The sequence below is a fragment of the Lipomyces arxii genome (assembly GCF_038497795.1).
Source record: "Lipomyces arxii strain Phaff 12-163 unplaced genomic scaffold V1512scaffold_5, whole genome shotgun sequence".
Classification (NCBI taxonomy): domain Eukaryota; kingdom Fungi; phylum Ascomycota; class Lipomycetes; order Lipomycetales; family Lipomycetaceae; genus Lipomyces; species Lipomyces arxii.
The window spans coordinates 82622-106152 of NW_027117704.1; the positions used below are offsets into that span (position 1 = coordinate 82622).

The 23531-nt window shown below is 44.9% G+C and overlaps 14 protein-coding genes across 14 annotated transcripts; 8 read left to right on the forward strand and 6 right to left on the reverse strand.

The window, feature by feature from the left end:
- Positions 1–4: 4 nt before the first annotated feature.
- Positions 5–1348, forward strand: V1512DRAFT_260921 (GTP cyclohydrolase 1 type 2/Nif3). Its single transcript, XM_066915956.1, has 5 exons — positions 5–171; positions 223–399; positions 450–761; positions 806–988; positions 1036–1348. Exons 1-5 carry the CDS (start codon positions 111–113, stop codon positions 1197–1199), a joined length of 897 nt encoding a protein of 298 aa, XP_066772038.1. The 5' UTR covers positions 5–110; the 3' UTR covers positions 1200–1348.
- Positions 926–3435, reverse strand: V1512DRAFT_260923 (uncharacterized protein). The gene is made up of 2 exons (XM_066915957.1): positions 2898–3435; positions 926–2835 (listed from the first exon to the last, which is right to left on the reverse strand). Exons 1-2 carry the CDS (start codon positions 3075–3077, stop codon positions 1237–1239), a joined length of 1779 nt encoding a protein of 592 aa, XP_066772039.1. The 5' UTR covers positions 3078–3435; the 3' UTR covers positions 926–1236.
- Positions 3436–3682: 247 nt separating this feature from the next.
- On the forward strand, positions 3683–4786 carry V1512DRAFT_260925 (Ser-Thr-rich glycosyl-phosphatidyl-inositol-anchored membrane family-domain-containing protein). Its single transcript, XM_066915958.1, has 4 exons — positions 3683–3882; positions 3932–4056; positions 4106–4205; positions 4254–4786. Exons 1-4 carry the CDS (start codon positions 3776–3778, stop codon positions 4642–4644), a joined length of 723 nt encoding a protein of 240 aa, XP_066772040.1. The 5' UTR covers positions 3683–3775; the 3' UTR covers positions 4645–4786.
- Positions 4647–5959, reverse strand: V1512DRAFT_236663 (uncharacterized protein). The gene is made up of 3 exons (XM_066914129.1): positions 5783–5959; positions 5450–5737; positions 4647–5405 (listed from the first exon to the last, which is right to left on the reverse strand). The coding sequence occupies exons 1-3, from the start codon at positions 5921–5923 to the stop codon at positions 4788–4790; spliced, it is 1047 nt and encodes a 348-aa protein (XP_066772041.1). The 5' UTR covers positions 5924–5959; the 3' UTR covers positions 4647–4787.
- A 95-nt stretch (positions 5960–6054) lies between these two features.
- V1512DRAFT_260928 (uncharacterized protein) lies at positions 6055–7238 on the forward strand. The gene is made up of 3 exons (XM_066915959.1): positions 6055–6779; positions 6824–7003; positions 7048–7238. Exons 1-3 carry the CDS (start codon positions 6087–6089, stop codon positions 7153–7155), a joined length of 981 nt encoding a protein of 326 aa, XP_066772042.1. The 5' UTR covers positions 6055–6086; the 3' UTR covers positions 7156–7238.
- Positions 7175–8738, reverse strand: V1512DRAFT_275290 (uncharacterized protein). Its single transcript, XM_066917821.1, has 4 exons — positions 8639–8738; positions 8106–8579; positions 7808–8062; positions 7175–7758 (listed from the first exon to the last, which is right to left on the reverse strand). The coding sequence occupies exons 1-4, from the start codon at positions 8708–8710 to the stop codon at positions 7216–7218; spliced, it is 1344 nt and encodes a 447-aa protein (XP_066772043.1). The 5' UTR covers positions 8711–8738; the 3' UTR covers positions 7175–7215.
- A 152-nt stretch (positions 8739–8890) lies between these two features.
- Positions 8891–10759, forward strand: V1512DRAFT_260933 (Sds3-like-domain-containing protein). Its single transcript, XM_066915960.1, has 3 exons — positions 8891–9955; positions 10002–10077; positions 10123–10759. The coding sequence occupies exons 1-3, from the start codon at positions 9025–9027 to the stop codon at positions 10625–10627; spliced, it is 1512 nt and encodes a 503-aa protein (XP_066772044.1). The 5' UTR covers positions 8891–9024; the 3' UTR covers positions 10628–10759.
- Positions 10743–11403, reverse strand: V1512DRAFT_236674 (40S ribosomal protein uS19). The gene is made up of 2 exons (XM_066914130.1): positions 11285–11403; positions 10743–11229 (listed from the first exon to the last, which is right to left on the reverse strand). The coding sequence occupies exons 1-2, from the start codon at positions 11322–11324 to the stop codon at positions 10805–10807; spliced, it is 465 nt and encodes a 154-aa protein (XP_066772045.1). The 5' UTR covers positions 11325–11403; the 3' UTR covers positions 10743–10804.
- A 102-nt stretch (positions 11404–11505) lies between these two features.
- Positions 11506–12233, forward strand: V1512DRAFT_260938 (ribosomal protein P2). Its single transcript, XM_066915961.1, has 4 exons — positions 11506–11599; positions 11650–11807; positions 11860–12013; positions 12063–12233. Coding segments are annotated over exons 1-4 (333 nt in total). The 5' UTR covers positions 11506–11598; the 3' UTR covers positions 12083–12233.
- A 527-nt stretch (positions 12234–12760) lies between these two features.
- On the forward strand, positions 12761–13772 carry V1512DRAFT_188323 (SPT2 chromatin protein-domain-containing protein; the record flags this gene model as incomplete). The annotated part of the gene is made up of 2 exons (XM_066913134.1): positions 12761–12922; positions 12972–13772. Coding segments are annotated over 2 exons (963 nt in total), but the record flags the coding sequence as incomplete, so codon positions are not given.
- A 154-nt stretch (positions 13773–13926) lies between these two features.
- V1512DRAFT_260940 (Cys/Met metabolism PLP-dependent enzyme-domain-containing protein) lies at positions 13927–15415 on the forward strand. The gene has a single exon (XM_066915962.1). It carries the CDS (start codon positions 14175–14177, stop codon positions 15351–15353), a length of 1179 nt encoding a protein of 392 aa, XP_066772048.1. The 5' UTR covers positions 13927–14174; the 3' UTR covers positions 15354–15415.
- A 237-nt stretch (positions 15416–15652) lies between these two features.
- Positions 15653–16980, forward strand: V1512DRAFT_246920 (uncharacterized protein; the record flags this gene model as incomplete). Its single annotated transcript, XM_066914459.1, has 2 exons — positions 15653–15743; positions 15791–16980. The coding sequence occupies 2 exons, from the start codon at positions 15653–15655 to the stop codon at positions 16978–16980; spliced, it is 1281 nt and encodes a 426-aa protein (XP_066772049.1).
- Positions 16978–22480, reverse strand: V1512DRAFT_223262 (phosphatase 2C-domain-containing protein). Its single transcript, XM_066913757.1, has 4 exons — positions 22237–22480; positions 18298–22187; positions 17269–18249; positions 16978–17218 (listed from the first exon to the last, which is right to left on the reverse strand). Exons 1-4 carry the CDS (start codon positions 22352–22354, stop codon positions 17096–17098), a joined length of 5112 nt encoding a protein of 1703 aa, XP_066772050.1. The 5' UTR covers positions 22355–22480; the 3' UTR covers positions 16978–17095.
- A 130-nt stretch (positions 22481–22610) lies between these two features.
- Positions 22611–23526, reverse strand: V1512DRAFT_260945 (uncharacterized protein). The gene has a single exon (XM_066915963.1). It carries the CDS (start codon positions 23431–23433, stop codon positions 22708–22710), a length of 726 nt encoding a protein of 241 aa, XP_066772051.1. The 5' UTR covers positions 23434–23526; the 3' UTR covers positions 22611–22707.
- Positions 23527–23531: the final 5 nt, after the last annotated feature.

Sequence of the window (23531 nt, forward strand, 5' to 3'; positions counted from 1 at the left end):
CGGATCTGATTACTTAAGCGCGTGCCAGTGCGTGACGTATATGCAGGGGTACTTGCATTGTACTACACTGCTTAAATTCTCCGGGGACTCGACAAGTGAAGCAACTAAAAATGTCAAAAACCTTGACTGCGAAAGCAACGACAAAAGTTGTCAAGAACTTGATCTCGACGGGTAAGATTAAATTCACTAATGATGATAATGAGTTGACTGACAATTTCGCAGTTCAGCAACTGTTCCCGGTCGCGTTGGCAGACGATACTTGGGACAACACTGGGTTACTGCTTGAGTCGCCTGCGTTGCCGAGTGATGCCAAGGCGCGTGTGTTGCTTACAATTGATTTAACTACTGCGGTTGCGACTGAAGCCGTACAAAAAAAAGCGTTGCTGGTGGTCGCGTATCGTGAGTGCGGTTTTGCTAATTGCGAACTGGCGTAATACTGATTCGAACAGACCCGATCATTTTCCGACCATTGAAAGCAATTACGACTGCGAATACACAGCAAATGTCATTGTTGAGGCTAGTTCAGGCTGGAATTAGCGTGTATTCGCCTCACACAGCGGTAGACGCACAGGAAGGCGGGATGAACGACTGGCTCGCGCTGGTGGCTGCGGGAGAGCAGCCTTTTAAATCTACCGTCCTGCAGCCGTCAAAAACCGACAGTTTAGGCAAGACGGGGTTTGGTCGGTTAGTGACATTGGATAACGCGGTCACGGTGGAACGGATCATTGCAAATATCAAACAAGGACTGAAATTGAGTTATAGTGAGTTATTGTCTCGTTTCGTTGAGGATCGCTAATGTTTCTAGTACAAGTCGCGTTGGCAGACCGGCATAAAGAAGTCAGCACTGCCTCAATCAGCACAATCGCGCTCTGTGCTGGCTCTGGCGGCTCCGTGCTCGCAAAAGCAGACGCAGACTTGTGGTTTACCGGCGAGCTCAGCCATCATGAAGTCCTGGCTCTGGTCGAGCGAGGAATCAGTGCTGTAATTTGTGAGTTCGTTTGGGTTTTCAATGCCAATTAATGTCTAACGATGTAGGCGGACATACAAATACAGAACGCGGGTACCTGTCCAGCACGTTTGCGCCTTTTCTAAACGAAACAATCGCGGCAAACGTGGCTGCTGCACCAGACTATTACGAAAACGCAGACATCGAAATCCTCGTGAGCGAGACCGATCGCAACCCTGTGACGTACTTCTAATCGTATCTTTGCAAAATAAAATGTACAGATTCTATATTCATTTCCTGGTTTGCTCAAGCACGTCTCTGGACGGCAAAAACTCGCAAATGCTTAACAAGTCTTTCGTAAGTAGCGCAATTGATTCTTTCGTGATGCCCTGGTCTGCAGGTATGGTCTTCATTGGCGTATTGTTCGCAGCCATACGTTCTTCACTGTATAGTTCGTGAACAAAGTCGTCGTAGTACACGTCGTCGCTGTCGGACGATTCCAAGCTAGCTTTTTGCTTTGCTTGTTTTTTGAATGCAACTTCGGCCGTGTACTGAATCCATTTCGTCAGCTGAAGCGCTTCCTCCCGGCTCTCGATCGAGTACCAGTTATTGTTATCTCCAAGCAAATTAGTCGATAATGTAGACGACGATGTCGACGCATCGTCGTCAACATCCATCGCATCCGCATCATCTTTGACATCTGTTTTTGGGAAAATAAGCAGGCCGGTCGGCGACGGCAAATGTTCAGCCTTGCAGCACGTAATCCAGGATCCCCAGCCGGTCGAGTTCTTTGAACGTTCAGAGTATAGCCAGTACACGTTCCCGTATGCGTCGGTACCGAGAGGCAAGTTTCGTAGCGAGTACTTCCGCTTCCGTCGAAACTCGTCTTCTTGAATCGACTTGATCTCGCGCTCACCCCGCGTCTTGACAGCTTGGTATCTAACTTCCCACTCTTGTTTTTGATCCTTAGACATACCTTTGAGTTGTCGCCGAATACCTGCAAGCTCCGCAGTATTTGACTCTTTTAGTGATCGGATCTTGTCAGCCGAGTCTGCAACCTTTTTCCGCATGTTGTCATACTCGAGTTCAAGAGTCTCGCGTATGTAGCTTCCTGAAAGCGCCAGCAGAATTAACTCTTCTACAAACTCTAGTTTTTCCAAATTTGGATTCACTGTCTTGAACATTGAGTCAGTTTCCACCGTCGGACTGTCGCCCGTATAAGAGTAGTCTGGATCATCTTCCTGGGTCTTCAGCACGCTTTCCACTATTCGCCAAATCTTTTCATTTTCAGACGCGATCTTTTCTATTTCTTTGATTGAATCCTTCAGAATCAGCTCAGGGACCACAGGAACGTCTTCAGAGTATATGATACGCAGGATCGACACAGCCAATGTCTTGAATGTAATATCTGCCCAGGCACCAGTAACGTCATTGATGATATTCACATGCTTTAACGGCAAATGACAATGTTTTTCAAATCGCAGAACAAACTCTCTAATAAACAGCCGGACCTGGAGTTCAGTCTCGGTCAGGTCTGTGACAATCGGGCTGAACTCGGGCGGTTCGACGACAGGAATCGGTGGCGATTTTGCACGCACTGGTATTTTTGTGTTTGATTTTGGTTTTGTCACTTTTTTGACTGTCAGTTTCGTCTGGACTTGTTTTCCATTTGACACTTTCTTTTGTTTTTTGGCAGTGCCATTCTGTGGCTGCTTGTCTGTAGATTTTTTCGGCGTCGTCTTCGACTTGCTCTTTGTTTTTGAAGACGCGTTTGAACTTGGCCATAATGACTTATTTATATAGATTGTGACTTTTGGTGTTTTTGGTATGCTTGTCTTTGAGCCAGTCTTTGAATGCTCTTCTTTCGAACTAGGTGGGGCATTCGTAATCTGGAAATTGTCAGCATCATGCAAACAACAGATATACCTATATTGCACACGCAAATACGTACATGATCAACCTCGGTATAAGGTTTCTCACCAGACGAGTTTTCAGCCTTACGTTTTTTGACCACCCGGTCTGCAGCAGCATTGGCAGTGACAGATTGGCCCAGGGATGACTGTGCAAAGTCAAAATCTGACACGGGCGACTGACTCGAGACTGACGTATTTTCCATGATACCAGGGCTCATTTTTATGCTGATTGATTTTCTGTAAGTCAATTTTGTGATTTTTTGTGTGCTGCAACTTAACAACTGTGACAACGAGACCCGGACAATCACAGCGTACAGTCAAAATCACAATCAAGAATGTAAAGGTATATTCAAACCAAAACAGCGCGAAATCTAACAAATAAAATTTGACAAATTGATCGAAATGTATGTGTAAATTGTGTCCCAGTATACCTACTTTATACACTTACACAGTCGGTCTCAAGCAAGCTTACTCCTAAGCAATCTTCAAAAAGACAATCGACTCTAAATAACCGCTGCTGAGGAATTTTAGGGTCTCACCGTGACGTGTGAATAAGCAGGAGAAGATGATAACGCGCCAGGCGCGTTCCTTGACCTTTGACAAAAGTACACAATTGTATTGTTATTACCGCTTTAAGTGCATATACATTATTTGTATACACCACAAAAAAAATAGCGCGCTTACAGCATAATCGCGTCAGGTCATACGCAAAGTGGTACAGGGGTAACATAAATCAATAAAAAATCAGGGGGTTTGTTCTAATTTAGGCAGCACTTAAACAGGGACAGTAAATTTTGATCCCGCCCGAGCTCATTCTCGTCGTAGTCTTTAGTTTCTCGGGAAACCTGACAAAGTCATTGCTCTCATCTGTCAGAAATCACATACAAAACACATTGACTCACAAATTTTCATACAAATGGCCCGTCTGTTCAAAGCTCTTTTCGTACTCTGCACTGTCTTTGCTGCTGTTCTTGCTCAAGCTGTCAACCCTATTTCCTCACCAACCACCGGGGATACGCTCACGTACGTTCATATGCAGCTTTCGGCTTATTTTAAATGACTAACAATTCAGAACCGGTGACCCTTTTTTGGTGCAATGGAAGGCTTCGAACAACCATACTGTCACTCTATCTCTTCTCAGAGGCAATTCGTCTAACTTACAGACTGTGCTGACCATTATTTCCCATCTGCCTAATAGTAAGTGTCTTGTTACAACACAACACAATTCACGTCTAACACAATTTAGCTGGTGTTGTTCGCTGGACCCCACCTACGCGTATCTATACTGGATATGACTATACTATTGCCATTACGGATGACTCGACTAACGACGTGAACTACTCAAAGTGAGTGGTTTATTTGATATGACGCGTTTGTACTAACTCCACGTCTAGCCAGTTCTCTATTAACGGCCTTGCTCCTGTGTCGTCTACTACTTCTTCTTCGACCACTTCAAGCAGTACTAGCTCGACTTCAAGCATTCCTTCCACCACATCTACGACTTCATCGTCGTCGCCGTCTAGCTCAAGCACTACATCTAGCTTCCCAGGAACAAGCAGCACATCTCCAAGTGTGCCGTTCGCAAACTCAACCGCTTATTACAACTCGACGACTTCAGGATTGACAACGTCAACTATCGGCAGCAGTCAGACGTCTGCAACGTCAACAGCTGTGGTGTCGTCTACTACTTCAATCGGCAACGTCAACGGCTCTGCCAGACTCGAGTCCGCCAACAGCATCATTGTGCTCTTGACTATGGTGCTCGGACTGTTTGCCTTGATATAAACCTTTACCTGATTTTTTTTTTGGATTGTATTTTTACATGCGCGGTTTTGAAAAAGTAGCATGAAGATTTGTTTTTAATTTTAATCCGCAGACACCTCTTGGCCACACTTTTTGTCATTCCATAGCTATACTTATATTCTACATTATCCTCGCGTAATCTGCAACACCACTCGTGCAACACCACTTGTCCTGCCAGTTATCCGTCGTCGAACGGAGATGCTCATACCATGCTCTTGCACAAGCTCACTAAATTGCCGAACTGTGCCGCCGACACCAAAGTAAATCTCCTTTGCGGCGACCAAAACGGGCACACCGGTGGTCTCGCCCCAATGATTTGACGCATCAAACAGGAGAGATGTGAAGTTCCGCAGGCTGGCAGGTGAGTAAATCGTTTCAGCGGCAAGAATCGTCGAGTATAACAGTTTACCTGGCCCCGGCCTGGTGCCGTATCCGAGAATATCAGCAAAAGCTGCAGAGTCCCATGAGCCGGCAACGAATTTCAGCGAGATGAGGTTTGCCGATAAGAACGACAAGAATTCGGATATTAGTGATTCTGTAATTTCTAGCTCCCACTCAGTTTCTTCAGCCGGTGTGTTAAAAGTATTATAGTAAGCTAATAAGAAATTCGGTGCAGTCATCAGCCTTAATACTGAGTAGTTGTAATCCGATAAGATAAACGTCACTGGTTGTGGATTTGAAGGTAAACTGGCAATGTGTTTTTGAAATAAATGTAAAGACGGCAAAGCACTTCCGCATCCAAGCTATAAAATTAGTCTTGTTCTCTTGAATCAGACACATCACGAACCTCAAGAATACCGTCGCCAATATTCACATCCTCAGCAACCAAAAGCTCTACCAGATCCCCAGCACCTTCCCAGCTTTTTAACCCTCCTTCGTAAATATCAGTCCGTAAATCTTCTGTGTGTGACAAGAGCAATTGTAATTCCTTTTTGACAAATTCATCTTCCTCGGTTTCGTCTTCATCAGCCATGATTTGCATCTTAATGTCAAACACTTCTCGTCGCGGTATGGCTGCTGCAGATAAATATGCTGGTAATAACGTATACGACATTCTAGACGGCATATTATTCAACTGCTCCGGTCAGTACTTATCATTACATCAAACTAAAATGCTTACTAGTACTTCAATATCATACATCTTGGGATACAGTATACTCCCACTCTTTACCTCTTCCTCAGTGCTCACGACTTCTTCTCCCTGTTGCACATCTTCCATATCGTCGTCAATATCTTCTCCTCCAAAATCAAACTTGAACATTCTCAACTCTCACAATTTGAACTGCCAAAATCTGTGAAGACGAACGAACATGTGCAAATGAATATATAAAGCAGGGTAACTAGATTTTTTTTTCAGGGGGTCATTATTTTTTGTCCCAACGCCGAACTCGAGCTCAATCAAACAAAAAAGTGCACAAAAGGTGATGGGCGACTACATATTTGGTCCTCCGCCTCCTCCTCCGCCGAGAGCTAATGGCCCGTTTAACTTTGTTTTGCAACCGAACGGATCCGGGTCGAAAAAGCAGCAGCAGTCTGCCGTGCGTAGTGGGAGAGGATCTGTCGTGAATGGGCTGCAGCAGGGAATGACAGGATACTCTGGCCAGATACAGCGACCTCCGGTTCAATATCAGTACCAGAGCGCGCCTTTATATAACACACCTTATGCACATCAACAGCAGTATCAACCTCCGAACTATATGCAGTATCAGCAGCCATACCAGAGTCCACAGCCAACAACTCAGACATATATACCTTATGGCCAACAGTACCAACAGCAAGCGTATCAGCAGTCATATTCACAACAGCAATCGTATCAACAACAACAACAGTACCAATCGTATGCTACCATCAACTCTTACAATCCAGTGGCGTACTCGTATTCAGCATTGACCACCCAACAGCTTGTCCGGCCTACCAGGCAGACAGCTAAACACGACGAAGAACTTGAAGAAGGAGAAGCAGGTGCTGACGGTGTGGTCAAGTTCCGTGGTACAACTATTGCTCTTAAGACAGACGAGGATATTGAGAATTGGATCAACGAGCGCAAGCGGAACTGGCCGTCTGCGCGTCGAATACAGGAGAAAGCAGAAGAGAAGATAAAGCCAGTTACAGCACATGTATGTTTATTGTTAGCCCAAGGTTATTGGACTGACGAGTATAGAACGCTTTAGACAGACAGAAGGATAGTCGCCGGGTTTGTAAATTCTTCACAAGAAAAGGAAAATGTTCTCGTGGGACTGCATGCAAGTTTAGACACGAGACAACGGCACAGAAATCAAGACATTCAGTATGCGACTACAAGAGATACCAGAAGCCACAGAGAATGCCGTTGTTCAAACGGGTAAGTGCGGTTTGGCTAGAGATTGACTATTGCTAACTGAACAGCTGGTGCAGAATGATTGGGATAAAGAGAATGACAAGGCTCTGGACTTTATTGAGTACTTGGTCAATTCCGGGGTCGTGAGTCGCAGTAAAGCGGTCGTCACAAAATAAGTTGCATTTACAGGATGGCTCATGTACGATATGCATAATGTATTATTAATCAAACTACTTTCATTTTCCTCCTTTCGCTGGTTTATGAGTCGGAGCACCACCCTTCTTCGCAGCATCGTTGTTCTTTTTAAACGCAGTCGATCTGGCCCTGATTCTAGGCTTCGTCCGGTTCTTCTTGCCCCCGTTCGGTCGCAACGACGGTATTCCAGTCGCTGCGCGTTCGCCTTCAACCACGTCCGACAACTGTGCCCGCTCAGCTTTCCCCACCAACTTCTTTGCCCGACCAATTCTCGCCTTTGCGTCTGGATCTAGTTTCTGTATCGGTCGGGAGCTTTCCTCGGCTGGTTTTCTGATTGGCCGTGCACGGGTAACTCTCAATTTGCGTGTGCCGACCTTCTTGTCGTTCTCGAGCAGAGCTTTAGACACGTACATTGAGTCCTTGAATTGCACGTACCCAAACCCTTTTCCGACGTTTGTTTTTGAGTCACGAATGATACGAACGTATTCGACCTGGCCAATTTTACTGAAATGTTGCCACAATACTTCTTCCTCTGCTTCAAAGTCCAAGTTTCCGATAAACACGCTGCGTTTGATGTCTTGTTTCTGTAAACGTTGTCAGCTTTTCGTCTTGTGCTTGGTTAATAGAACTTACAGTCGGATGAGCGATGCTGTCGACACGAAGATGATGATCAAATAAAATTTCACCATTTGATTTCAAAGATTTGCGTGCATCGTCTTCAGATTCAAATACAATGTATGAGTTCACCGTGTGTCTCTTGTCATGTAATTTCTGCTGGATAAATGCCACTTTCCGTGGCAGCATTTCAGAAAAGGCAATTGACCTGAATCGGATTGATTCTATCGGTCCATAAGCTGCAAAATGCTTCTTTAGTTGAATGTAATCAGTCTATTATATCAGCAGTCGTTTGTGAATCCATAGTACGACAAACCTTAGATGAAATGACGGAAGAAGGAAGATTTCCAACAAAAACAGTACGTTTTGCTTTCACGATTTCTTCCTCGTCTTTTGTTAAGCTTTCGTGTATAATTCTTGTAGCAATTCCCTCTTCTTCGCCGTCGTCTTCATTGTCTTCATGATCCTCCTTAGCATCCCCCTTATTGTCCTCCTTAACATCCTCCTTGACATTCACACTTTGCTCAGTTTCAGCAGACTTCTTTGCTTTTTTTGCCTTCTTTGGCACAACATCCTGATCCAACAACTTCTGTAGATAATCATCCTCAATAGCAAACCCGTTTTCACCAGATTTCTCGACACTTTGCGATTTCTTCCTCTTCTTACTCTTCTTTTCTTTTACAGACTCATCAGACATAGCCAGCACTTCCTCTGCTCCACTAAACTGTTCCTCATCTTCCTTTACTGGCCGCACAAACTTTGCCCTCTTTGGCTTCACTACTGGTTCCTTCTAAGTCGATGTCAGTATTACCTTCACAGTACCCCCTCCTCCCGACACTATAGACTTACAGTCTTGTCAAACAATGACAGCAGCGACTGATCCGCGTCTGCTGGATTAATATTCGAGAATAACGAAGCCATGAATGAATTAGGAAAAAGATAAACATTCAAACCCTTTTTTTCTGCGACCCAAATTTATTTTTTGCTTTTACAGTTGGGAGTTCTCGTTAAACTCTAAGTTAAACTCTAAGTTAAACTCTAAATTGATATTGTCTGGAAAACTACTTAACAGAATCCCCGAATTCTCAATCGTCACTTTGGCTCCAAGTACAAACAACATCGGTCACAACTAGCAAAAGTTATACTATAACGAGAATAAAGGTCGGATCAGTGTATTCAGTTTAGTAGGGATACGTCCGTATACTATTTTTTTGTTGCAGTAAAAACAATTCACAATGGACGAGCCAGTAAAGACCGAGTCCGAACCACTGGCACAGAAGCCAGTTCTGCCAGACCCTGATGCAGTTGATGAGAATCCGGAGGAGGCAGAGACTGTGATTGAAGGAGATTTAGATGAGATGGATATTGACCGATTGGAACCAACGTCACAGCAAGTGTCGGAGCAGGAACGTAAAAAGATTTCTGATTTGAATTCAGACGAGAAGAGCGAGAGTTTGAGTCCAGCCAAGAGTATGATTGAAGAAGGTGAAGTCATCGAAGACGATGATGAGGACGATGATGGTGAGATTGGGGAAGATGGTGAGGAAGATCAAATAGAGGACGGTGAGGAAGATGATGAGGACGTCAAGAGTGATGAGATGGACGGGGTCGAACTTGCGAATGGAACCGCACATCTGAGCACGAGCGATGATAGTGACGATGAAGTCGAGGAAGAAGTCAAGGTTGGTCAGGATGAGGATGAAGAAGATGACGAAAAGGAGGAGGGCGAGATCAATTCGGCTGACGACTTCCAGCCTGAGCCTGCGAAGGTAAAGTCTTTGGCTGAAGAGTCTTCGTCAGCCGAAACGTCGAAAAATTTAGAGAGTAGCAACGATGTTAGTACCGGTTCGGTAGAAACGGAAGAATCGGACAAGGTTGACGCGATTGAGGACGTCGACAGGATTGCGAAATCTGTTCAACCGGACCACCTGAGGCAGACTGAAGAACCTGACGAGATTGAAGAACATGACGATCTTGAGGAGACTGGGGAACAGGAAGAACGTGAAGAGCCGGAAGAGACTGAGGAACAGGAAGATGCAGACGAGGAGGAAGACGAAGAAGGTGTTGAAGCTGACGACGAAGATGCCGAAGGTGATGTTGACGACGAAAACGGTTCACCTACAAAGTCTAAGCGGAAACGCGTAGTTGATGAGGATGACAATGAAGGTGCGTGTTTAAACCATACTATTGACACAGTGCTAAACGATATTAGAACGAGCACAAAAGCGAAAGGCTGCCGTGAGTTCGTTGACCGAGATTGAAGTTGAATTTGCAAAATTAAGAGACAGGTACGAGATGAAAAGAAGCGCTACTATCAAAGGCTAATAAAACAGGCTACGAGAAGACAAGGTCACACGACTCCAAGCCGAGATTGATATGTGTCTTGACGGAACTCATCCAGAATTATCCTCATTTTACGACGAAATCGCACAGACAAGAGATGAACGGATACAACTAGCAGATGCGCACATCAAGTACAGACGGCGGTGCGTAGAGAACCAAACCCGCGCTATCAGGACGCATATCCACCAGCAATACTTTAAGAATGTCGCCAATCTACGGGCAGATATGATCAAGCAAACGACAGAAACTTGGTACAGAGTGAACCGTGAACGACGAGCTATGGACGCTCTGGTACCGTTTTATGGATACAAGATTCCCGAGAAAAGATCTGTCCAGTATCGTCAGCGACAGGCTCAGTATAATGAGATTGCAATCTTGGTCGGATTGTCAAAATATGTCGGGTTTCCAGCTGCGCCTGAAATCACGGCAGCAAGTACAGATGAGGTTACAGAAGACATGGACTTATTACGAGCAGCAAGATCGACTATGGTATGAACATTAGTTTTGTTATTTAAGATCGAGTTCGATGCATTAGTCTCATTCTGGCGTTTTGTGTTTTTTGATCAATTGAATTCTTGTATGGATAGGATAGGTACGATATTAATGCATATTGAATTTTGAACCACATATTATTTTTGTATTTTGTACAAGTAACAATAACAATAAAACCCTCTATTTCAAAGGAATGAATCGGGAAGAGTGTGTAGCACCGATACCTGGTCTTCCGTGTCGGACAGCGGTGTAAGAGATTGAGAATTCACCGAGGTAGAATCCAACCATCTCGGGTCTAATTTCGACCTGGTTGAAAACTTTTCCGTTGTAGATTCCAATAACGCTTCCAATCATTTCAGGAACAATGATCATGTCACGAAGATGAGTCTTGACAACAGCGGGTTTCTCGTTAGGCTTAGCCTCTTGACGGGCCTTACGCAACTTCTTGATGAGACCCATGGGCCGTCGCTTCAATCCACGCTGCAAACGTCTTCTGGCACGAGCATGGACAAGATCGGTGAACTGCTCAGGACTAATGTCGAGAAGGTCCTTCAGATCGACTCCACGGAATGCGAATGTGCGGAACTGTCTTCTCTTGCGGTTCTCTGAATTATAGTTAGTATTGATTAATAATAACATATAACCACTGAAAAAACTAACCTGCCGCGTCAATGGCTTCCTGATCGAACTCTTCAGACATTTTTAAAACAAACGAGTCTTTTTGTTAGTGAAAAGGACGTGATGGGACTGAACGTTCATCAAAATTGGAGATTGAGTTGAGTGGGACGAGAGGTTAGTTGTCGTGACTGCTATAGGGTTTAGCCCTACTAAGGTAATGAAGCACAACACAACGCGCATCGTCAAGTTGGTCTTTTGAGCCACACTCACAACTCAATTTCAAGATCTGTGAAGAAATAGTCCGCTTTGAACAGCTTAAAATTGATTATTCTCCTTATTGATTGAAAAAAACAAAAAGTATTGATTGTGGTTGTTAACTGTGAGGGATCAGTACTAACTATATATAGTGAAGTACATTGCTGCATACCTTCTCTTGACCTCAGGTGGAAACACCTCTCCTTCTGCTGAGGATATCAAGACCGTTCTTTCTTCAGTCGGTATTGAAGCTGAAGAAGACAGACTCAGTGCTCTTCTTACTGAGCTCGAGGGCAAGGACATCAGCGAGGTATTTATAGCTTGTGCTGTCACTGTTATCATACAGTACTAATTGAGAACAGTTGATCGCTGAGGGATCCACCAAGCTCGCTTCAGTTCCTTCAGGTGGTGCTGCTGCTCCTGCTGCTGCCGGTGGTGCTGCTGCCGGTGCTGCCGAGGAGGTCGTTGAGGAGGAGGCTCCTGCTGAGGAGAAGGAAGAGTCCGATGACGATATGGGTAAGTTTTACTTGATGAATATATGACTACATACTCACAGTACACTCAGGATTCGGTCTGTTCGATTAAGCGGTTCAAAAGCAAATCTTTGGTTTGTATCAAAAAAGTAATGGTGGCACAAATGTCAACGATTTGAGCATTTAATAAGTACGCGTTTTTGTATATATTTAGACTGTATGAGTTAAATGGATTATCTCGGTTGATTTGAGCCGATGTTTCATGTCTTTGTCGTAGCCTTGAAGTGCAGTATAAAGAGGAGGAGTAGAGAAGTACGGTCGTTGTCATTACAGTATAGAGTAGAGCCAAGTAGAGTAGAACAGGCCACGGTTACCCGGCATATCCAGAACATCAACACGATAGTTCCGTCATATTCATCTTCTTTCCCATATTCCTCAAGTTCACCTCTGACTAAATAAATTCTGTTCATATTCGCACTAATTTTGTCATTATCTTTCTGTTGATTTAGTTAAACAAACAAAATCAAACGTGAGTCCGCAGTTACAGGTCATGTTTGCAAAGCTTCTTGCCGCCGCCACATCTTCAAAATCAAGCACTACGGCGACCGAAGCTTATTCAAATGACACTGCAAGCACAAGTTCAACAATCACTAAAACAGTTAAACCTGCTGTGGTACTGAGACCTCAAGATAGATCCACAAAAACGACCACAATAGTCGGATCAAAGAATGGTGTAATTAGACAGACTGCGCCGGCAAAGGTCGCAGCAAATACAAAGCCTACCGTGTTTGACAGAGCGAAACAGATTGCACATGTTGAGAAGTTGAAAGCACAGCGACCTGGATCCCTCACGGGACTCGTAAAGACTGACGAGTCGTCAAAGTCGAGTATTGTGAAGAAATCATCTACAAATAATGTTGCCACTCAAAACGCATTAGCCAACAGAAAAAAGGTGAGCTTTGTTTTTTTCAAGCAGAAATAAAGGTACTGACTTTTCATAGCCCAATTTCTTAGAGATTCTAAAGAAAGCAGAAGAGGTAGATGCAGAAAAGATGAAAGTCACAGTCAAAGTCAGAGACTCAAAGAAAAAATCAGATTTTAAAGGCACATCGAAACCTCAGCTTTCGAACTCTTTAATTTCTAAACCTGCATCAAGCATGGAACGAGCACCACCAAAGAGCGCTGAAAAACAAATGGCTGACCGGAGACCGGTTCCAATCGTTGATCGGAGACCACTTGAAAGACCGTTACCGAAACCGCGAGTCAAAGAGATGGGCAAGGTTAGAGACCAGGTAAGTAATATAAGGGATTCAAACCCGATGACTGCAAAGATTGAGAAAGTTGTCAAGCCTATACGGGCCAAAGGTGAACGAAAGATTACACAGAGACAGCCAAGCCAGTCAAGTACTACTTTACCGACTGCTAGGTCAGAACGAGTGAAGCCAGCACCAGCACCATTTGCAAAGCCGATGGCAGGACTAGTCAAGAAACGCAAAGTCAAATACGATTCCGACAGTTCGCTTGACGATTTCATTGTTGATGACGAAGAAGAGGGAGATGACGATCGGTCTAAAGGCGACAAAGGCTACGGATACGACCGAGAGGAAATTTGGAATCTGTTTCGCAGGGGACAGTCGTCGAGAAGCTACGATTATGATGACGAAGACGACGACATGGAAGTTTCAGGGTTTGATGTGTTCAGAGAAGAGCAGCGCAGTACTGCTGCGGCTCGTAAAGAGGACGAACTAGAAGCCGAGCGTGAAAGAAGACATGCCGAGGAGAAACGGAAACGTTTTAAGCGCGGTTGAAAATACTGTTTATGATTGGGAATGCATGATTATTGGAGTTAAGGAATGTGTAAATAATCGAATTATGCTTAAAGACTATATATAGGGTGCGGCGTAGATCAGGGGTAAATTCGATGCTCCACGGTAACTCGTGGAATGTCTGAGGTCGGAGCATAACAAAACCAGTTATTGCGGGAGTATCAATGAACCATTGCATAACACAGTTCGTCTTTTGCTTTCCAAGGGTTTATAAGTCGTGAAACGGGTGTTTTATGTATTACGTGAATGACGTAAAACTCGCTATGTCTGACGCATATCGTGCGGCTCGTTAACTTACCCCGTACTTTCAGTTCTCTCAGTGTAGAATTGAGCTGGAAACTTCGTATAAACTACAGGGTAGCTTACAGTTCGTGGTACATGGAGTCAACAAAATTTGGTACACTTGCTGTTCATGCAGGCACAAAGCATGATCCTCAGACAGGCGCAGTAATCTCCCCAATTTCACTCTCGACCACGTTTGCACAGATTTCACCGGCAATACCGATAGGCAAGTACGAGTACTCGCGATCTAGTAACCCGAACAGAGACGATTTTGAGCACGCGGTTGCCGCGCTCGAGGGAGGAAAGTATGGGCTTGCTTTTTCTTCTGGGAGTGCTGCGACGGCTACGATCTTGCAGTCTCTTAAACCAGGAAGTCATATTATTGCTGGAGCTGATGTATACGGTGGTACACATCGGTATTTTACAAAAGTTGCACAATCGCACGGGTTGCAAACCTCGTTCACGACTGATCTTGAGCGGGATATCCCAGACTTGATTCGGCCTGGATCGACCAAGTTAATCTGGCTGGAATCACCTTCAAACCCAACTTTATCAGTCACAAACATTCAAGCTGTATCTAGTTTTGCTAAAAAATACGACTTGCTGTTGGTAGTCGACAACACTTTTCTGTCGCCATATCTACAGACTCCGCTCAGTTTTGGGGCCGACATCGTTGTGCATTCGGTGACGAAGTACATTAATGGGCACTCAGACGTGGTCATGGGTGTAGCAGTTGTAAATGACGAGGAAGTTTATGCGAAGCTTACGTTTCTGCAGAACGCCATCGGAGCTGTTCCGTCGGCGTTTGATTCCTGGCTTGCACATAGAGGACTAAAAACATTACATTTGCGGTCGCGTGCCAGCAGTCAAAACGCACAACGGGTAGCACAAGCACTGGCAGATAACATTGAGACGAAGAAAGTGCTGCTCGTCAACTATCCCGGACTCGAAACTCATCCAAACAGATACACAGTTCAGCTCCAGCACAGAGACGGCTTAGGTGGGGGTATGATTTCGTTCCGGATCGCGGGCGGAAAAAACGCAGCAGCCAAGTTCTGCGTGTCGACGAAGATTTTCACGCTTGCAGAGTCGCTCGGCGGAATTGAAAGCTTGTGCGAAGTGCCTGCCGAGATGACACATGCCGGGATTTCAGAGTCGGAACGCAACAAGTCGGGAGTGTTTGAAGATTTGGTCAGACTTAGTGTCGGTATAGAAGACGGTGACGATTTAGTAGCCGACGTATTACAGGCACTTGATTTGGCTTACTCGGTTTGATTTATAAAGATTTGTTAATGAGATTTTTGGATCAGATATTGCTGGTTAGGGTTGTAATTGGGAGGTTTGAGTCACGTGATTCATTGTAGACGTGTTCGAAACCTGCGGAATTTCCCGTCAGCAAGAAGTATAAAGACTTGACAAAAGACAGCAAGGCTTTACGGGGCTATGTTTGATAGTGTTATCATATGCTAATTAGACTCCTCATTGAACTAATGAAAGCGTTGTGTTTTACTTTAACTGTGCTCGCTGTTTTGTCTTCTTCATTACAGTCCGTATACGCGCAGCCATCAACCGAAATGGTGTGTCAGTCTGACGAGTGTTATCCTTCGGTGTTTGAGCCGACGCAGGAGTGGCAGGTTGTGATGCCAGACCAAATTATTCCCGGTGGTATGTTTGAATTTACGCTATTTGTGAATGAGTGCTGACTTGATTAGGATTACATGTACGAATGAACTTTGAGACTGGCAAACGTGAAGCAAAGTTGCTGGACAACGATACCAACGACGGTGTCGAGTCTGCAGTCATTGTTGTTGATGAGGAACTGGCAGAGGTTGTAGCTGCAGGTGGTGAGAATCACGAAGAGAACGATGACGATGACGAAGACTGGGGTGCTACGTATTCGCACAAACCGAATCCACACATCACGTTATTAGAACATCAAGAATTTGATACTAATCTTGCATTTATTCTATCGTCATTTAGTTTCGACAAACCAGCTGAGCAAACCGAATCTGCAGTTCCATCAATCTACGAAGGCGGTGCGGACGAGAGCATGCTACTCACTTCACTCAAGACGTTAGAAGACTTTGCTCACGAGATTGATTTCGGCATCAAACTCTCTTCTCCAGACGTCATTACCGTGTTTCTCAACCTGACGAACGCGCATCCGTCGTCCGCAGTACGGTCTCTGTCGGCCCGGATCGTAGGTACGTCGCTTCGCAACAACTCACCCGCACTCCACGCCGCCGGATCCGCAACTGTGGTCACCAAACTATTACACTCGCTCTCGCTTGAGCCCGAGTCTAGTGTGCGGAACAGAATCATGTTTGCGCTTGCGTCGTCGATTCACGGACGGCACGGGCGCAAAGAGTTTTGGGCGAATGACGGCGGGTCCACTTTGCGGAAATACTTTGCACCTCAAAATCCGGACGAGGACTATCTGGGTAGATGCGGGACGTTTGTTGAAGACTCGTTTTTGAACGAAATGATGAACGTTCACGGCGCGTACGGGATTTCGCAATCGGAGCTGCAAATCGATTTGGGTTTATGGTGCCATTCATTCCAAAACGCGCTCTCGGCGGACAACATACGGCGAACAGACGTCAAGGAGAAACTGTTCTCGGCACTGTCAGCAATAAAAACAAAGTACCCGGCCTCGTGCCCTGTGCAAAATTCGTTCAGGGTCTGGATCGCAGAAAAAGTCAAAGAGCGGGAACTATTATCGCGCGACCGGGATGCAAAGCGCGCACCCGAATCAGGTATAGATCTGACTACACCCGGACCCGACGCCTTGGCGCAACGAGACTTGGTTTTTCTCGACAAATTATCAGACGCACGGCACGCTCTATTTGGAAATCCGAAAGCGGCGCGGAAAGCGTTTGACACCTATCACGACGAACTGTAAAAGAAAACATTACTGTACATTACTAATTATGACAATCCACTACTATACAATCATCACAAACACCGATTCTCCAAATCCAAACAAAAACCAAGCTAAAAAAAAATGCTAGTCCATCTTAAACACGATACGAATCTAACTGCAGCGCAGCAAGATCGCCTAGAATATCCGAAATGCCACGGCCAGCATTCTCGTCCAGCGGACCAGTTAAACTCCTGATGTATAATGTGGATATGCAATTCTGAGAAAAAATCAGCCATAAACTCTAATCCTTCACTGAACAATACTAACCTCAACCCGCGTCACAAGTTGATCGACAAACCGCACAATAGCCTGATCCGCCACATTTGCCTTCGCGACTATGTCCTCCAACGACCGCCTTGCGTTCCCGTCGTCCACAGGCGTGCCGTTTAAGAACGAGCACACCTGCTCGAGACGTAGCACGATCGCACGTAACCGCCATATCGTCTCCGAATTAGCATTGACTTTCATCGACTGCGACACGGCAACAGACGTCGTCACAGGTCCCCTGACCGTCATTCGCGCAGCAAGACTCTTGGGATAAATCAGCGACACGAACTCAGGACTCTCGAGTCCCTTCAACTTCTGCTCGCCAATAGCTTTCAATACCCAGCCGTAGCCGTCGAGTAACTTGAGATCGCGGTCAAGTGCCTTCGCAAGCATCTCGTCCCCAAATACCTCGTACAATGCTCCCATGTCCCCGTGAGATCTCTTATACGAATCCTCAATCCGGTACAACTCAGTCACAAAATCCTGACTAACTGCGATCTGCCCACCGTCAGCAACCGCACTGATTCTGGACGCCCTGTTCACAACCGGACCGAAATAATCCATCCGGCGCGTAATCGGATCTCGCTCGCATACAGGTGAACCCCAGTGAATTCCCATTCTGACCGAAAGACCACGGTAAATGATGTTATTATCCTCGTCTACAACTTCTGTACCATCGATTGACCCAGTGATCTCAGCAGGCCACTCGGCCACAAGCAACTGCGACTGCACACTGAAGCTCCACACCATCGCGGCCGCTACGGTCGGAAAACAAACCATAAACGCATCGCCTTCGGTCTTGACCTCGTATCCGCCAACGATACGGAGCTGACGACGCATAATCATATTGTGAATTTTGATAGCTGATCGCATGGCAACTGGGTACGTTTCCCAAAGAAGCGTCGAATTTTTAATATCGGTAAACACCATCGCAAGCTCGCCAACAGGTGGAGTCACTTCATCGCCAATTCTTGCCAGCGCCTGTCATGTGTTAGCATGATTATTCTCCATTGAATAAAACAAACTTACAGCATCCTCAGGGAAGTTCCGACCTCGTCGTCGCTTGAGCACTGGAAACAGTTCTTCCTCTTCCACATTCGACACTGAGCCCATCGACACTCCGCCAAGTCTAGGCCTCACAGCTTTATTCTTACCAAAATCGCATACCGCAATAATCATTACAACAATCTTGCTTGAAGCGCCATATGCTATCGCAAAATCGCGCAACTTTTGCGCTGCGCGCATAGGATCACCACGCTCAGTTGCAGCCATGTCGACCGCAATCTGATGATCGATGTATTCCCAAAGTTCGCTGCTGGCGATGATCAACAAGTCATCTGTCTCCGAAAGCTGACACTCGAATATTGACGGAGCCGCTTGCACGCATGGGATTAAATTGAAATATCCAAAGGATCGAGACACGTCCACTATCCCGTTAAGTTTACCTGTTTGAGAAACGTATCCGCCGGCTTCTCGAATACGATCAATCTCTGGTGAAAACGCTGGTTCGTGCTTATTAGTTAACACTCGAAACTCACGATCAGTTCTGGACAGAATCGCACGAACATCACCAACATTGGCAACGTACAGTCTGTTGCCTGCAATGTATACAACAGCCGCACATGCACCAGTCTGAGCATCCGATTCAGTAAGATTTGCGCCAGAGGGGTCTTTTAGCGGGAACAAAATTTTGCTGCCGTCTTCAACCTTTTTCATAGTTTGCACTCCTAATTCCTTGTTGATTGACAAAAAAGTACGTCTTAATGCAGCAGGCACATATTCACCTTGACGTAATCTAGCCAACTCATCCGTGAACACAGACACAAATGCTTCCTGTGCAAACTTTGCAATCTTGTTACCTCCGTTTGCCTGAGAATTCCCATCGAACAGCCCAAAGATAACCTCCTCTTCATTTCCGCGAAATCTCTCGACAACCATATCAATGGCAGACAGATGATCAGTCCGACCAAGCGTATCTGCCATCCCGTAGGGCATAGAATGCACTTCTGTTCCGGACGTGCGAATACGCTTGTCATCTCCTTGGTCAGGAACAGGCGAATTAGTTAATGTCACGTCCATCAATCCCAATACACGAAGCTTTGATAAACCAGAAAAATCTGACAGATCGACTTCTCCTCGCGCAAACGGTGAAGGTTTGATCTCAAGCCTCTTGTTTCCAGACAAATTCAGATACTCTAACTCAGTGTTATAATTCCAGTTCCAATCATAAGGCCAGTTGGAAATGTTGTATTTCAGTGAGTTACTTCCCACATCCAGTGCTGTTAATCCGTTGATCTCAGCCAACTCGGCCGGTAGAGTCAACAGCTTATTGTTATTGATGTAAAAAGTTTTTAGGTTTGCAATTTTGATCAAATCATCGGCGGGTAAGTTAGTCAGGTTGTTGCCCGACAGGTACAGCTCACGTAGCTTTGTTAGACGTCCAAGCGCTCCAACAGGAATTTCAGAAAGATAATTGTAACTGAGATTGAGTACTTCCAACTCAGTAAGAAACGAAATCTCTTTGACGCATTCATCGTTGAGCTGATTGTCTGCCAGGCATAGATGTCGCAAACTTTGTGAGATTGTGTTTATCAGTCTAGAGGACGATGCAGCAGAGTCTTTGCGCGATGTAGTGTCGCTTGCAGCACTGAACACAGAAACCTTCCGACTTGATGTCACCGCTGGTCCATAATCACTAGACGAAGCTGACATCTCTGACCCGCGCCGACCTGACACATCTCGCGGGCTACGTCCAGACGAGCTTGACATGTTGGACGGTCTTCTTGACATATCAGCAGCAAACGCATCTTCCTCTTCCGCGCTCTGAATCGGTTTCAACACGGATCGGGATGCATCACTATTGATTGAACCCAAATAAAGCGGCATCGGGAACGTATCCAGATTGTTTGAAGCCATGTTCAGCACTTCCAAATTACTTAGCTGCCAAATCTCAGAAGGCAAACTACTCAGCGTGTTCCCGTGGAGATCGAGCACGCGCAGCTCCGTCAAATTTCCGATCTCTGTTGGTAGCAGTGATATACTATTACCGACAGCGCTGAAATGGGTAAGTTTTTTCAGCTTTGCGATCTGCGCTGGGACAATACCAAAATGATTATAGTCAAGATTCAATCTCTCCAAATTAGGCATCTTTTCAGGCAAGCCTTCTGGCATAGCAGACATCTTTGCGTTGGAAAGGTTTAGAGCAGTCAAAGTGAGCATCGGCATCGGGAAATTAAACCTCGTGATGGGGTTATGACTGAGATGAAGCGACCGCATTCTCTTCGAGAACTGTTCAAGTCGAGAAACTGAATTATGTGATGAGATGTAACTTTCAAGTCTAGGCAATGCCATCACAACATCAACATTTGTTAAATCATTAAACCTTATATCTAAAAACTTCAGTGACGTGAGATTCTGAAATGTTTCTGGTAGTACACCTGTCAAGTGATTGTTTGTAATAGTGAATGTTTCGAGCGCACATAACTGTCCGATTTCTGGCGGCAGATCTCGGATCGAATTAAACGAAACATCAATTTCAAGTAAAGTCACAAGGCCACACACACAAAGCGGAAATACAGTCAAATGATTAAAAGCTAAATTTAGATAGCGCAAATTTCGAAGATGCAGGAAGCTTTTTGGAAGTGACGAGATGGAATTGTTTTGAGCTTTCAAAGCAACGAGAGATTCATGTTTCTCAAATTGTGCACTTTCAAGACTCTCCAAGCGATTACTGGATATATCAAGGTAGTTCAGAGTCTCTATCTGAGCAATAAAAGTTGGAATCTTCGTTAGCTCATTACCAGCGTACTTCACTTCACGTAGACTGGTAAGTTCTTCAGCAAATTGTGATGAAAGCTGGAGTGACAGATTCTCAGACAAATCTAAGGTTAAGATCTCACTAGCATGCTCGCTAATACATGCTGGAATTGTACGTAAATTTTCATGCGGCAATTCAATCTTGACGTGTTCATGTCTGTGAACATGATATTCATCATGTCCGTAGACAGGTGAGGCAGTTACTGAAGGCATAAACAAAAATCGACAAAGATAACCAAGGTCTTCTCTTCCCAGATCACTGATTCTGTCTTCTTCGGTGTAACCAGACAGTTCTAACATACGTTTTTGTAGCATTAATGGTTTCTCATCAGAATTAAGAATTCGAAGCAGGCCAAGTCTAGTAAAGCCAATCTGATAATGTTCGGTTGAAGGTAAGAAAAATTTCCTGCCAAGCATTCGTAACAAATCGGTTACAGTAGTATCTAGCGGACAAGATACTGTTGCAAACGTGCCGTCAGGTCTAAAAACACGCACACAGTATGCTGCCGAGGTCTTTCGGGCAACTGTCTTCTTTGGTTGCACATACTTCTGCGGGTTATGTATTTCGTCATCTGTCCACATTACTCCCCAACTTTCAGGCGGTACCCACCCATTGCTTGATGCAGCCCGTCTATCACCAGATGCAAGTGATGGAATTGCATGATGCGCAGTACCTTGTACCACATTGACTCCATTGATTTGATGAGGTTTTGCAGTTGTTGGTGTTGTGTTACCATTTTTGTGATTGATCAACTTTCTACCCTTCACCATGTGACGTTTGCCAGCTTTTCTACTTGCTAGCGCCAACTGTGGGTTGTAGTCTTGTTTGATCACACCGCTCATATCCTCCAGATGAGTATCAAGATAAAACAGATTGGGGTTGCCTTCTATGGCCGAACCTGTCAATGTAGCGCTCTGCTTATTATTCTGTTGTTGATCGCTAGCTTCAGACAAACGCAAATCATCTTGATAATCCTTGGTGTTTGTGGGCTGTAGCACTTTTTTGTGTTTCTGTGACTGTTTGGAAAGTTTTGATGGCGAATAAGCGGCCACAGATCGTTCGGTTTTAAATGAACTAGTTGAGAGTTCTGACCGTAACATAGCTAGATCATGGGTTAGTAGTAACATCATAAAACTTTGCAACATCCATACGCTCGCTAGAGTCCTTATGCTTCATAAGTCTTCCCAACAATCCCCATTTCTTCTCCTTTGAACTCCAATGCGATGCCTGCACGTCATCGTCGACATGCCTATGAGTATCGGCGTTCATACTGAACCACTAAGCGTCATTAATAAAGCTTGTAAGTAGGAGTTCGATCAAGGGGTTTGCTGTATAAACAAAAGTGCAACAAGCCAATATTGGTGATAGTTGGCACTGTTTTGTGTGAAAGCCACATACAGGTCCAATATGACGCTCCAGCTTTCACTTCGGTTAAGGTTAAGGTTTTGGGGTACCATGATCTACAGCTAGGTTTTGTTTATATATTTTGGTTAACTACGATATATTCACATGCTACTGCAACATAGATGAGGAATTTGTTAGTAATTTAATAATAATAATACAGAAATATACAATGTCAATATAGCACGGCATCACTAGACACACTAAACGCACTAGACAAACTACCGCAGGCTCTTTTTGTGCCAAAACTTGAAATCGTCAAAATTCTCATCGTCTAGATTCTCATCAAGATCACCATCCTCTTTCTCAACCTCAGTTAGAGTCCCATTAGTTGTCTTTCCATCAGCTTCAAGAGGCTTTGTAACAGTCGCAAACCGCTTTGATTGTAATTCTTTTCGTAATTCACGAAGTTTAGACACACGGGCTTCCAGCTCCTTTTGCTCATCGAATTGATCTTGCAAGTCATTTTGAAACTCTTCCAAATCATCAGCAACAGTATCTTGTTGCTCCTCAGTCGTAGTACTGTTTGCATCTCGCACAACAGCCGTTGCTTGAGCAACAGTTCCAGCATCAAGTGTTGCGATATCTCGTTGAAATGCAGCCCATTCGTCTTCAATATTAGCAGAGCCTATGCTCGCGTTCAGTCCAATATCTGTCTCTGCATTGCTTCGTCGTCTTTTAGTCTCCGTACTACTGACATCTATATTCTCAGATTCCTCTTCCTTGTCCAGTGCACGCTTTGCTTTTCGCTGCTGAGCTGATTTGTACTTCTGAACTTCATTTCTATGTGTTTTCGTACCCAAATGTGCTTCCCATTGACTATCTGATGAGATAAACAAGTCGCAAATGCTGCATTTCAATCTGTTGCCAGTATACTGAGCAAATGGATGCTCTACTTTTTTCACCGCTTCTTGTTGCCTGAGCAATGATCTGATGCTGGTTTCCATACTTTAAACTGGTCCAACCAGACTCTTATCTTATAAGTCCATGCGTTTATTATTCTCTATTCGAGATCAGCGTTGTGTATTGCCTCGGTCGAGATGTG